The sequence below is a fragment of the Carcharhinus amblyrhynchos genome, chromosome 10 (assembly GCF_965287045.1).
Source record: "Carcharhinus amblyrhynchos chromosome 10, sCarAmb.v2.hapA, whole genome shotgun sequence".
In the NCBI taxonomy this organism is placed as follows: domain Eukaryota; kingdom Metazoa; phylum Chordata; class Chondrichthyes; order Carcharhiniformes; family Carcharhinidae; genus Carcharhinus; species Carcharhinus amblyrhynchos.
Window position 1 is genome coordinate 37,650,773 of NC_137333.1, and position 14,914 is coordinate 37,665,686.

The 14,914-nt window shown below is 41.9% G+C and overlaps 1 protein-coding gene across 1 annotated transcript in view; it reads left to right on the forward strand.

Moving 5' to 3' along the window:
- The window catches only part of sugt1 (SGT1 homolog, MIS12 kinetochore complex assembly cochaperone), a 134,726-nt gene that overhangs the window by 81,880 nt on the left and 37,932 nt on the right, over positions 1–14,914 (forward strand). The window contains exon 10 of the mRNA XM_080196896.1: positions 2,224–2,331. Coding sequence (XP_080053022.1) covers positions 2,224–2,331 — 108 coding nt within the window. The remainder of the gene's footprint in view (positions 1–2,223; positions 2,332–14,914) is intronic.

The window sequence follows — 14,914 nt, forward strand, 5'->3', positions numbered from 1 at the left end:
CGGTGAATATCAGAGGCAGCAAGTGTGAACCAAGTAGATAGTACAGTTCTTTAATATCTTCAAATTTATTCTACTTAGTTATTTTAATCAATATAGAAATATAGCAATTTGAACTTCAAGAATGTTTCTTTCAGATAACAATGCTAATTACAGTTTTAATATTGTTTTTAATAAGGAAATCTGATTTGTTTAAAGTTCTTTAGCTTTATGTTGCCCTTCTTCAGGAATGCAACAAGTTTGGACTTAGTCCAGTGTCAGTTAGAATCTTCTCACCTTTAGTGATACAGTCAAGCCAGATCATTCATAAGAAAAACATAAGAACATAAATAGGAGCAGGAGTAGGCCATCTAGCCCCTCGAGCCTGCCCCGCCATTCAATAAGATCATGGTTGATCTGAAGTGGCTCAGTTCCGCTTTCTCCCCGTAACCCTTAATCCCCTTGCCTACCAAAAACCTATCTACCCGCGTCTTAAATATATTTAGTGAGGTAGCCTCCACCACTTCAACAGGCAGAAAATTCCAGAGATTCACCACCCTTTTAAGTGAAGAAGTTCCTCCTCAACTCTGTTCTAAACTGCCCCCCTCTTATCTTGAGGCTGTGCCCTCTGGTCCTGCTGTCCTTTCTGAGCGGGAAGAACCTCTCAACCTCTACCCTATCCATCCCCTTCATCATCTTATACGTCTCAATAAGATCCCCCCTCATCCTTCTAAACTCCAACGAGTACAAGCCCAGTCTATTCAGCCTCTCTTCATAGTTCAACCCCCTCAACTCCGGTATCAGCCTAAACATGAGGGCTAAAGACCTCAGAAGCATTTTCAGACTTTCATGCAAAAATATTTGAGAAACTGATGCAAATGAACATGTGGGAAGGTCATGAGGAAGAATTGGATGGTTTTTAATTTGCTTTTTGTAGTCCTAATTTGCATCTTCTATTCTCAATATTCTCTGGATAGTTGTACTTCACATGTTATTTTGAGACTGATATCTGCTTATAGTGATGTTGAACCAGTCGTTATGCTGATTGCATTGAATTACTCTTACCGTAGAAAGCTTGTTTTGCCAGCATCCGAGTGATAGTTTGAATTTTATGTTGCTGCAAGTTATTTTGAAAACCCAGCAAGGCTGTACGTCAATCTAAATTTATCAAGTTAGTAATTCCCCATAACCTTTATTTCCTTTAAATTTTGTTTCACATTGGTTGTATTTACACTGCATTTGATCTACAGCATAATTAATTTTTTTCTTTGCATTTTTGGGCCATGACCAAATTAATTAGCAGAGTTATTTGATTCATTAGATTTTAATTAATTTGAAAGTTCATATTGACTTGCATTTTGGCATGAGTTCAAAAAATTTAACTTTGACGACCATTTCAGCCTCAGTTTCTCTATTGCTGCATTTGAACTATGCTGCATCATAAGAGGCTATTTTAATTTGTACCATACAGCGGCACCTGGCTGGCTACAGTTAGTCATTTCAAAAACATACTCTCCTGTTCACATTCAATTTCTACCTTCCACTACTTTTAATTAGCTATTTTTAATAACATCTGAGATGCCTCCTTGACTCAGCCAGTAGTCTGATGAATGCAAATTGAGGATCCTCGGTTTCTTTCCTATCCAAGTGACATTTTAACTTCCAACTGAGCAATGTAATTATTCCACTCAGTAAAACCTGTCAAGTAAGAAGCAACAAACTTGAGAATAAGTTTTAAACTCCATTCAGACTCTGGAAGAGCCCCCCATCTGCAGGCCCACAGTTCAGTTTCTGGCCAATAGTAACCCCCAGGGTATTGATAGTGCAAGATTCAGCGATGGCATTGCCATTGAATGTCAAGGGGAGATGGTTAGATTCTCTCTAATTGGAGATGGTCATTGCCTGGCACTTGTGTGGATGTTACTTGCCACTGATTGGCCCAGTCTGAATATTGTCCTGGTCTTGCTGCATGTGCACAGTAGCTGAGTTGCAATTGATGCTGAACATTGCACAATTGTTGAGCATCCTCACTTTTGACGTTTTGATGGAGGGGAAGACATTGGTCAAGCAGGTAAAGATAGTTGGGGTTAGGATTATAGATCTGTACATTTAAGAATAACCCATGTTTAAGAATTAGCATGCTTGCATACATGCTGCACATTTTCTGCAGATTGTTGCCAAAGGTGAAGTAAACAGGATCAACTTGAGCAATAAAATGAATGAATGATTTGTCATTTATTTTTATAGGTGAATGCATCAGTGAAGCTTTCAGCAGAAAATCATTACAGTTTGAAACTCAACCTTCTCCATCCCATAGCAACTCAGTATTGTGCAGTCAAAGTTCTGGGAACAAAGGTATGCCTGAACAGGAATTGAATTAATTTTAAGTTCTGAATAGTATATAGAATTTTGTCAGACCATCAGTGTCCCTGTAAATTGGTGATCTCTATTATCTTGTTAAATGGACTTTTTTCTGTTTTCAGCTGAGGCATAAGTACAATTTGCCTTGCTTGTGGATTAGTATTATCAATACAGTCAATGCTTAGTAAGAGAACTTTGAGGATTGAAATGGTAATCTGAAGCTGAAAAAAAGTTTCTATATCTAAAGTAGTCTGAATATTCATTGTACTACCAAGTCAGTTATGATTTCAGTAGAGAATATTCTTAAGTTTAATGTGCTTACAGTCTGTATGGTGGTTTAATATTCCTCCTGTTTCTCGTACCATTAGTTAAAATACCAGGTCATCAGTGGTAATTGGCAGAATATTACACTGTTAACCTTCCATCATCAATGTGTTGAGCCCTGTGATAATTGGTGTTGAGCTCTCTTTTAGTAGGAACCTTTTCAAAGTAAGGTAACTTTGAGGCCAAAAAACTGATGTGTTGTTTTTTGAGCATGAGCTGCAGGTGCCTTGTGTTTCTGCCAGACTCTACTGAAATCCAGTGCAGATACTGGGCATCTGATGTCTTGCACCCAAGAGGTACAACTCTTTTTTTAAGGGAACAGCTTGTTCTAACTGTCACGTACAAACATTTTTACATCAAAATGCGAAAACATAATGGGCATATGGGTCAGGAAATCAATCAGCTGGGCTTGAAATGGGTTTCCTTTCCCTTTATCTCCTGCCTTTCAAAAATTATTGATAAATTTAATTGAATTACTCCAATTTGACTGCTTGAAAAATTCTGAACTGCAAGGATAACCAACCTGCTGGCTGTGACAGCCATTAAACTGGTCCTTTTGATTGAAAATATTAATCATTTTGTTTGTGCTACTGCAAGTCTCAGATACTTATTGTTCGCTCCTTCTCGCAGCCAGCTACCCCTTGTGCCCTAACTCTGAACGTTTTTCAGTAAATATTAGTTCAGGATGTTTAACGAAGGAACAAATTGGTCAGACAGTTTGTTCAGTGGACCAACTGGCTGCAGTAACCTCTATGATGTTGATTAATGTAACCACTTGACTGCACAAAGAAAATTCAACACATGCAGTTCTCATGGTTATAACGACTGGTACTGAGTCCCCTGTCAGCCTTTAATCAACCTTGAGATTTACATAGTGTTTAGTATGTCACTGTAGTTTATCTGTGTCTGCATCTGGCATCAAAACTGCCCATGGAGTTTCAATTCACAGAATTGTATGCCAAGTTCAGTATCAGTAAAATCATTTTGTTCTCTGATGACTGAGAGAGTTGTGAAACTTGAATTTATTTAGCCAGTGCTTTCCCAACAAACTTTGATCTCCAGTTGCAAAGATAGATTGGACCAAATATGTGAAATTATGATCACTGAAGGAAAATGTAATTTTGGGGAGTGGTCTCAAAGCCACCTCCAGAACCTGAATTTGAGGCATTATTCTTGAGATTTTTTTCTCAGTATTATAGACACGATTCTTTAAGTAATTAATATTCAATCAGTCTTAATTTTATCAAGATGCTGTCTAAAAATCTCTCTTGCTTCTAAAGAAATTGATTCCTTTGCTTCAGTCAGAACCTTAATTGGTGCACGTTCTAACCAATAAAGCTATATGACGCATCAGTGCAGAGGGCTGATTGTGTCTGAACCATCCACATGAATGGAAGTAGACAATTTGTGCTTTACAACCTGTGCACATTGACCTCTTGATTTCTGAATAAAAATTTGCACTGCTCCTGTTATGGTGATATACAGCTGGCAAATAGCATTTGGGATTTCAGTTTTTACTGTGGCTATATCTTGGGTTAACTGTTTTTAAAAAAAAAAGGCTAGATATGCATTTATATAGTGACTTTCACAACCTCAGGACACCCCTAATGGCTCATAATCATAGAAACATAGAACATTACAGCACAGTACAGGGTCTTTGGCCCTCAGTGTTGTGCCGAGCTATGTCCAATCCCGAGGTCAAGCTATCCCCTCCTTATAATTCTGGAGTGCTCCATGTGCCTATCCAATAACTGCTTGAAAGTTCCTAAAGTGTCCGACTCCACTATCACAGGCAGACTATTCCACGCCCCAGCCGAGTAAAGAATCTACCTTGGACATCCCTCTTATATCTCCCACCATGAACCTTATAGTTATGCCCCCTAGTAACAGTTACATCCACCTGAGGAAATAGAGTGGACATCCAGAGACTATCAATCCCTCTCATTATCTTATAAACCTCTAAGCTGCCTCTCATCCTCTTTATCTCAAAAGAGAAAAGCCTCAGCTCCCTCAACCTTTCCTCATAAGACCTACCCTCCAAACCAGGCAGCATCCTGGTGAATCTCCTCTGCACTCCTCTCCAATGCTTCCACATCCTTCTCGTAATGAGCTGACCAGAACTGAACGCAATATTCCAAATGTGGTCTCACCAACATCTGGTATAGTTGCAGCATAACCCCATGGCTCTTAAATTCAAACCCCCTGTTAATAAATGCTAACACACTATAAGCTAGCTACCTTCACAGCTCTATCCACCTTGAGTGGCAGCCTTCAGTGATCTTTGGATATGAATCCCAAGATCTCTCTTTTCCTCCACATTCCTTAGAACCCTAAGGTTGACCCTGTAATCTGCATTCAAGTTTGTCCTACCACAATGAATCACCTCACACTTATCAGGGTTAAACCATCTGCCACTTCTCGGCCCAGCTCTGCATCCTATCAATGTCTTTTTGCAGCCTGCAAGAGCCCTCCACCTCATCCACTACTCCAGCAATCTTGGTGTAGTCAGCAAATTTACTAACCCACCCTTCAGCCCCTTCTTCCAAGTCATTGATAAAAGTCACCAAAAAGCAGAGGACCCAGCACTGATCACTGTGGTACACCGCTGGTAACTGGCCTCCAGTCTGAACATTTTCCCTCCCACCACCACCCTCTGTCTTCTATAATACAGCCAGTTACTTATCCAATTGGCCAAATTTCCTTCTATCCCACACCACCTCCATGAGCCGACCATGGGGAACCTTATCAAATACCTTACTAAAATTCATGAAATTCTACGATAAAAATCAATGAGTACTTTTTAAAAATTTCACTCTGTTAATGGGCGTCACAGGCAGTGCCAATATATATTGTCAATACTTAGTTGTCCTTGAGAAAATGGTCAAGTTTCACGGACTGCAGTAGTCCGTGTTGTGAAGGTGTTCTCACAATGCTATTAGATAAAAAGTTACAGGTCTATGAGCCAGCAACAATAAAGAAATAGCATCATATTTCCATTTGATGGAAAGTGAATTTGGAGGTAATATTGTTAGCATGGAACTGCTGTCCTTGCCCGAGGTAGTGGGCTCATGGGTTTGAAAGGTACTGCTAAAAGAAGGCTAGGTGAGTTTTTATTGTACACCCTATGGGTAATACACACTGCAATCCATGTACACTTGTAGTGAAGGGAATGGTTACTTCAGTTAATGGAAGCAGTAATGATAAATCAGCCTGCTTTGTTGCAGCTAGTGCAGATGTGACTGCACCCATCCAAGCAGGTGGAAGAGTATTCCATCACACTGACTTGTTGGTGAAGGCAGTAGAAAAAGTTTTAGAAGTCTGGAGGTGAGCTCGTCACCACAGAATGACAAACTTCTGACTTGCTACTTGCTGCAGCTGTCTTGATGATTATCTAGCTGGTCTAGTTGGATTTTAATCAGTGACCTCACCCACAAATCATAAAATCTCTACAGTGCAGAAAGAGGTAATTTGGTCAGTTGAGCCTGCACCCACTCCAAAAATGCATCCCAACTAGGCCCATCCCAAGGCTCTATCCTCATAATTCTGCACCAATCCACCCAACCCATAAGTGGCAATTTAGCATGCACAATCCATCCAACCTGCACATCTTTGGACTGTGGGAGGAAACCAGAGCATGTGAAGGAAATCCACAGACATAAGGAGAACGTGCAAACTCAACAAAGTTGATGGTGGCGATTATATCAGATGTACATGATTAAACTCATGTTGATGTTCATTGCCTAGTACTTGTGTAGTGTAAATGTTACTTGCCACTTATCAACCCCAACCCTGGATGTTGTCCAGATTTCGCTACATGCAATGGAACCTGCTGAGAGGTGGTCCCTCAATGTATCTGAGGGCTAAGATGGTTGTCTTCCAACAAATACAACTATTGTCTTTTGTGCAACTGTGACTCTAGCCACTGAAGAAATTTCCACCCTTCATCATTGACTTCTTTTATCTTGGCTCCATGTTTCTATCTCAGTCAATTGCTGCCATGATGGTAGGACAGCCATTTTTACCTCGCCAGAAATTCAGCTGTTTTGTGTATCTTTAGACTAAGGCTGAACCTGACTTGTACTGGCCGAATCTAAAATGAACAGGGGTGTGTGGATTATTTGAGAGTAAATGCTGCTTGATAACACTTCTGCCAATTCTATTGGCTGCTGTGATGAATGTGAGCAGGTTGATAATTGGTGGGATTAATTTCAAATCATTAAAACTCAGAGGCACTGTCGTATCTACTTCCTGACCACACTTTCCTTATTTATTTTAATTGAATTCAAGTCATTTTCATACTACTCTATTTACAAAGAACAACACAGCACGGGAAACAGGCCCTTCGGCCCAATGAGCCTGCGCCACCATTTTAACATTGAGTGCCCTCCTCTACCCATGACCTTTTGTCTACACCTATTGGGGAAGATTGAGGGAAGACTAATTTAGGAACAATTTGTTACACCAATCAGCCTAAGAACACGCTTTTTGGGATGTGGGAGGAAACCGGAGCACCTGGAGAAAACCCACGCAATCATGGGGAGAATGTACAAACTCCCGCAGACACTGGCCCAAATCTATGTATCTGCACAGCAAACAGTGATAGTCACTGAGCTGTCATGCTGCCCATCAGATGGTCCAGTTTAAGCGTACACTAATGACATGAAACACGAGGCAACTCTTGAAGCAACATCCAAGAGCAGCCATCGCACGACCCACCGCGTGTATGCCCCTTGTTGGTCAACAGGGCGGACCGAATCACCTGTGAAGTAAAAGAAAAGACATCAATAAACATGCAAAACTTAGACATTTACGGAATCCCCAGAAGCGCAGAAATAAAGCAAGTGAGCCATGAAATATTTTGGAAGGTCCATAGGAATCAGTTGATTCCCAGGGACATCCCAAAGCTCTTGATCTTTATTTAGAAAAGTCTCCTGTATCCCTTCATCTCTCGTCCGCTCACGTGCCAGTCTAAGTAAGCCTTAAACAACCCTGGCGTGCCTGCCTCCACCACCCTACTTGGCCTCCACCACCCTCTGTGTGAAAAACCTCCCTCTAACATCCGAGTTACACCCCTCCACCCCTCCCCTCACCACCCTAAGCCCGTGGCCCCTCATAATTATTGTATCCAACCTAGGAAAAAAGCTTACTGCTGTTCACTTTATCTATACCCGTCATAATCTTATACACCTCTATTAGATCTCCCCTTATCCTCCACCTTTCTAAGGAGATCAGCCCCAGTTTGCCCAATCTTTCCTCGTAGCTCAGGCCTTCCATATGCGGGGGAGGGGTCACAGGGCTGGCTGGCTAGCTATTGGGAGGCCAGCAGTGGGATAGATCCCGTCCTCTGAAACTTAAGGATATTCAAGCTGGTGGCCTCTTGCAGTGCACAGAGTGTGGGGGATTGTTCTGAGGTCCCACTGTGGGGGGAAAAAAGCATGAATTACTCCAGTTTTCACACGTTCGGCACAGAATTTTTTTGGGAGAATTCCAGCTAGCAACTCCTCGCTGTCCTTCAACTTAAGCCTAGTACCAAATTCTAAAAGCATCAACTTTATCTGTTCTATTTAAAACAGTATCAACTTCCTTATCAATCCTGCCACATCCTTGTCTCTATCATTCTCAAATACTTGTTAACCAGGAATATTAAAAGTTCATCCCTAGTCTTATTTGATTCACATCTTTGATTTTGTGGGCGTCCTTCCATTAAGTAGAGGTGATGGACATGCTGCACACAATCCATTGAGGTGGGAATCTGCATTCCTTGCACCTCTACTGATGACTGAAACCAATCCTTGAGAGAGAGATTCCACTACAAGTGAAGCGTATGAAGCTGCAAAGTGACATTGTGGGGGGATGTTGTTGTTGTCAGCTTTACTGCCTGTTGCCAAGTTTCTGTTAGCCACTGGTCATTTGCATGCCAACCCGCACAAATTGTTGCCATTTCCCTCTTTCCACAGCTGGTGACTCCCAGTGCAATAGTTTGTTTAGGGCCTTTGTGTTGCCCTTGTAACTGACTTTGAAACAGAGCCTCGGGCATTCAACTGGTCATTTGGCTGTGGCTACCTCCACATATATTCCATCTGCCATGTTTTTGCCCACTCACTCAACCTGTCTGTATCCTTCTGAAAAATGCTTTGTGTCACTGTCACCACTTGGAAACGTGATAATGATAGATTCACTTCCTTAACCCTAGTCATTAATGTATCTAAATAACTGTGGTCTCAGCACTGATCCCTAAGGCACTTCACTAGTTACAGGTTACCATCCTGCAGATAACCCTCTTTTCCCAACTCTGTCTTCCATCAGTTAGCCAATCCTCTATTAATGGTAATATGCCATCTTCAACACCATGGGCTCTTATTAAGTAGCCTTTTGTGTGGTAACTTACTATTTTTGGAAATCCATATATATTACACCTATTAGTTCCCCTTTATCTAGCCTTCTCACTACCACCTCATAGAATTTTAATAAATTTGTCAGGCATGATTTTCCCTTCATGAAGTGATGTTAACTCTGCTTGATTTATGTTATGTATTTCTAATGTTTTGCTATGGCACAGTGGCTAGCACTGCTGCCTCACGGTGTCAGGGACTCGGGTTCGATTCCCAACTTGGATCACTATCTGTGTGGAGTTTGCACGTTCTCCCTTTGTTTGCGGGGGTTTCCTCCAGGTGCTTCAGTTTCCCGCCACAGTCCGAAAGACATGCTGGTTAGGTGCATTGGCCATGCTAAATGCTCTGTGTACCCGGACAAGTGCTCAAGTGTGAAGACTAGGGGATTTTCACAGTAACTTCATTGCAGTGTTGATGTAAGCCTTCACGTGACTAATAAATAAACTTTAAAGCTTTTATTACATCCTTTATCATGGACACTAACATTTCCCCAAAAACAGATGCAAAGCCAACTCACCTGTTTCTGTCTGCCTCCCTTTTTGAGTAAGAATGTTACATTGGCAGTTTTCCAATTTTCTGGGACTCATCCAAAATTTAAGGATTCTTGGATGATTACTAGCTCAATGGCTGCTTCCTTTAATATCCAAAGATTAAACTAACCCATTAGGACCAGGGGCTTATTGGCCTTTATCCCCATTAGTTTCTCCAGTACTTTTTCTGTTGATGGTTTGTGTATTTTTCCCTTCATCCCCACCTTAATGGTATTTTTGAAATGCTATTTTTGTCTTCTGGATTCAAGGTTGACACTAAGCATTTAATTAATTCCTCTGCCATTTCCTGATTGATTTTTATTTCCCCAGTCTCATTTTCAAAGGGGCCTATGTTCACTTTGACCTTTCTCTTCCTTTTTATATATATAAAGAATTTCTTACTGTCTATTTTTTATATTATTTAATAGTTAACTCATTTTTGTAGCATGGCAATTTCAACACCATGCTTATGCAGTTCATGGTTAATCAGGGTTGTGTTACAATCTCGATGGAGACAAGGAACTATTTCTAAAAATTGAATTTACTGAAAAAAAGAAGCCACGGGTTTCCACAGATTAAAATAAAATTGGTAACGCAAACTCTAAATACCACCTTAGGTACTCTCCTATACACTAAAACCCAGAATGATCAGTAGTTAAACATGAACTCAAAGGCAAATTGGAGTTGATTATAAAGAATAAGTTGCATATTAAATGACAGATGCAAATAAGACAGATCTTGCAAATTGGTTCAACAGTCTACTCCGCATATAGGCCATCAAGCACAATCACAATCTTTCAAAACTCTTGCTTGCAAAGAGTTTCAGCTCCTCATCTAGGATGTAGCCTGATTCCCAGCTGACAACTACGTACAACCAACCCGAGTTCTGCGGTATGGACATCACCAAAAATGGCATATGTCTGTAAAATCCCTGATACGCTTTGATTGGCATAGATCCACCAATGTTATCTTTGGTAACAGAAATATCTGCAGCAGCTCTGTATTTGCTCATTCTCAGCTTCCAGATTTGTTGCCTTCAGAGTACCTTTGCTGCACCATTGGACTCATCAATTTACATAGAGTTCTAGTAACCCCGTCTGCTTTTGTATAATTTCAAGAAGTTTTAGCTTCCAACCTCTGTTTAGTCTTAATTTGCTTAATACCATTCCAATTTCACAAAGATCAGAAGCAACAATGCAGTAACTCTGTGGAACTCATCTGAAAGACTGGCTTAAAATGATCAAAACTTTAAGCTGGTGATTCCAATTTTTAAAAATCTGCTGGTCTTTCAGGTCTGAAGCTCAGTTTGAATGCTGTTTGCAGCAACAAGATGTGTAGATGCCAGCGTTGGACTGGGATAAAAGGTCTCACAGCACCAGATTAAAGTTCAACAGGTTTATTTGGCAGCACAAGCTTTTGGAATCTTGCTCCTCCAGGTGAGTGAGGAATTATGTTCACAAACAAGGCATGTACAGACACAAACTCAATTTACAAGATAATGGTTGGAATGCGAGTCTTTACAGGTAATCAAGCCTTAAAGGTACAGACAATGTGAGTGGACAGAGGTCATGACTAAAACCTGGTGTTGTCAGACTTTTTACAGTGGACAGAGGGCCATACGCAAGTTAGGTGTATATCGTCTCCAGCCAGTGAGTGAGATTTTGCAAGCCCAGGCAAGTTGAGAGTGTTACAGGTAGTGTGACATGAACCCAAGATCCCAGTTGAGGCTGCCCTCATGGATTCTGCTCAGCGATTATGCGTTATTGTGTGTTGTGAAGGCCACCTTGGAGAATGCTTACCTGAAGATCAGAGGCTGAATGCCTGTGACCACTGAAGTGTTCCCCAACAGGAAGGGAACACTCCTGCCTGGTGATTGTCGAACGGTGTTGTCGTAGCATCTGCATGGTCTCCCAAATGTACTATGGTGTCGTGGTCACTGTTCTCCTAAAGGCTGTCCGCTGCAAACTACCCAGCCTTCAGGAGAAAAGTGACCACGACACCACACAACCCTGCCTCAGCAACCTCTGCAAGACATGCTGGATCATTAACATGGATGCCATCATCCCATGTGAGAACACCACCCACCAGGTACGTGGTACATACTCTTGTGATTTGGCCAATGTTGTCTACCTGATGCACTGCAGGGAAGGGAGACCATGCAGATGCTACGACAATGGATGAATGAACACCGTTCGACAATCACCAGGCAGGAGTGTTCCCTTCCAGTCGGGGAACACTTCAGTCACAGACATTCAGCCTCTGATCTTCGGGTAAACATTCTCTAAGGCAGCCTACGTGACAATGCAGAATTGCTGAATGGAAACTGATAGCCAGGTTCCACACACATGAGAGCGGCCTCAACCATGATCTTGGTTCACATCATACTATCTGTAACCCCCACGACTTGCCTGGGCTTGCAAAATCTCGCTAACTGACCTGGCTGGAGACAATACACACCTCCTTAACCTATGCTTGGCCCTCTCTCCACTTAGATTGTCTGTACCTTTAAGACTTCTTTACCTTTAAAGACTCACATTCCAACCATTATCTTGTAAATTTAGTTTGTCTATATATGCCCTCTTTGTGAACACAACTCATTCACCTGAAGAAGGAGCAAGACTCCAAAAGCTTGTGTTGCCGAATAAACCTGTTGGACTTTAACCTGGTGTTATGAGACTTCTTACTGCAACAACAAGCCCAGGACTATATTAGTTTGGCATTGTCTGCACCCTCTTTTCCCCAGCCCTGTTCCAACTAGATGTCATGATGTGGAGGTGCTGGCATTGGACTGGGGTAAAACAAAGAAATCCCACAACACCAGCTTGAAGTCCAACAAGTTTATTTGTAGCAAACGCCCCAAGCTTTCAGAACACGTTCCTTCATCAGGTGGCTGGGAAGTTCTCTTTGTTCACGTCATACCAGCTTGAAGCTGAAGGAGTTCTCCCAGCCATTTGATGAAGAAACAACATGTTCCAAAAGCTTGGGGCATTTGCTACAAATAAAGTTGCTGGACTTCAAGCTGGTGTTGTGGGATTTCTTTCTGTCCAACTAGATGTGGCAGGAGAGAAATCTTTGCACTTGTTAAATTTACTCTTCAACACAGTATTTGCATTTTAGCAAATGTAGGCACAAAATAATTTCAAAGATAAGCATATTATCCTGACAAAGCTTATTGAATGAAGAAAATATAAGATCACTGTGATAGTGGGATGATGGTTAGAGTTTGTGTGTTCAGTGGAAACTCTTTATTCGTACCATGAAGTTATAGTATCAGAGACTTTGTTGCTAATTTGGAATGGGACAAAGGGAATGTAAATAAGGATAAAGACGGCTGAGAAGATGTTAAGTGTCCAAGTGGTCAGAATGTACGAATGGCAGAACAGAGATATCGATGGTATTAGGGACTGCCTGGGGTGGGGATTATGGCAGTTTCCTTGAAGGGAGCAAGGAGGAGAGTTGGAATGGAGAGATGGACAAATGGAAGTGAGAAAGAAGGATGAATGAGATGAAAGGAACGCTACAGTGCAGTGCAAATTGCGCGGAGGGTGTGGAGAGTCTGCAGAAGGATCTAGATAGGCTGGGCGAATGGGCCAGGAAATGGCAAATGGAATTTAATGGTGGCAAGTGCGAGGTGGTCCACTTTGGTAGGAATAATGGTAGGAAGGACTATTTCTTACGTGGCGAAAAACTGCAGCAGGCGATGGTGCAGAGGGACCTCGGGGTCCTTGTGCATGAGTCACAAAAACCCAGCCTGCAAGTGCAGCAGGTGGTCAGGAAGGCTAACGGGATGCTGGCCTTCAGAGCGAGGGGGATTGAATATAAAAGTAGGGAGGTCTTGCTGCGGCTGTATAGGGCATTGGTGAGGCCGCAGCTGGAGTACTGTGTGCAGTTTTCGTCGCCGTACTTACGCAAAGATATTTTGACCTTGGAGGGAGTGCAGAGGAGGTTTACTACGCTGATACCGGAGTTGAGGTGTTTGAGCAATGAGGAGAGGCTGAATAAACTAGGCTTGTACTCGTTAGAGTTTAGAAGAATGAGGGGAGATCTCATTGAGACATATAAGATGATGAATGGGATGGATAGGATAGAGGTGGAGAGACTCTTCCCGCTCAAAGGACAGTAGGACTAGGGGGCACAGCCTCAAGATAAAGGGGGGGGCGGTTTAGAATGGAGTTGAGGAGGAACTTCTTCACTCAAAGGGTGGTGTATCTCTGGAATTCTCTGCCCGTTGAGGTGGTAGAGGCTGCCTCGCTAAATATTTTTAAGACGTGGGTTGATGGGTTTTTGATAAGCGAGGGGATTAAGGGTTATGGGGAGAGGGCGGGAATGTGGAACTGAGCCACGACAGATCAGCCATGATCTTATTGAATGGCGGGGCAGGCTCGAAGGGCTAGATGGCCTACTCCTGCTCCTATTTCTTATGTTCTTATGAAAGAGGCCCTTCAGCCCATTGATTCTGCACCAAACACAATCCCACCCAGGCTCTACCCCCATATCCCTACATATTATACCTCTAACCTACACATCCCTGGACGCTAAGGGGCAATTTCTTAGCACAGCCAATCAACCTAACCCACACATCTTTGGACTGAGGGAGGAAACCGGAGCACTCGGAGGAAACCCACGCAGACACGAGGAGAATGTACAAACTCCACACAGACAGTGACCCGAGCCAGGAATCGAACCCTGGAGCTGTGAAGTAGCAGTGCTCACCACGGTGCTACTGTGCCGGTAAAATGGAAGTGAGAAAGAAGGATGAATGAGATGATACAAAATGAAATAAAATAAATGGAAATGGACTTTTATCTTAATTTTAAAGAACTTGTTTTATTCTCACCATTTGGTGATTTGAGCTTGTTTGTACTTTTTTCTAATGAAGGATGTTTTTGAATGAAGGATGAAAAAGATTCTACAAGAGAAGTATTTTCTGCATCCCCTGCCATCACTGACAATTCAGATATGCAGCATCCTTCTCATTAGATTTGATAAATGTGTAAATAGTTTTATGGCATTTGTACTTGTAACAAGACATGCATTCCTTGGAAGGCTCTATTGATGAGATGTTGTAAGTTTGAAATCCTATTTGAATGTGTAGCTGGGATTTCAGGTTGAGTTCAGCAGGCACGCAGAAGACCCACCAAGGGAAATGTCAATTCTACTGCTTTTGAAATTGCTAGGCATGCATTATAGCTATTCTGTCTATTGGTATCATTATAATTGAATAGGCTGGGTTTTCTTTTCACTACTATAATTTAATCAAACGCTCTAAAATGTAATGCTAAAGCTGTTAATGTATAAGCAGCTTGTATAATTTTCTTCTAAAGTTGATCA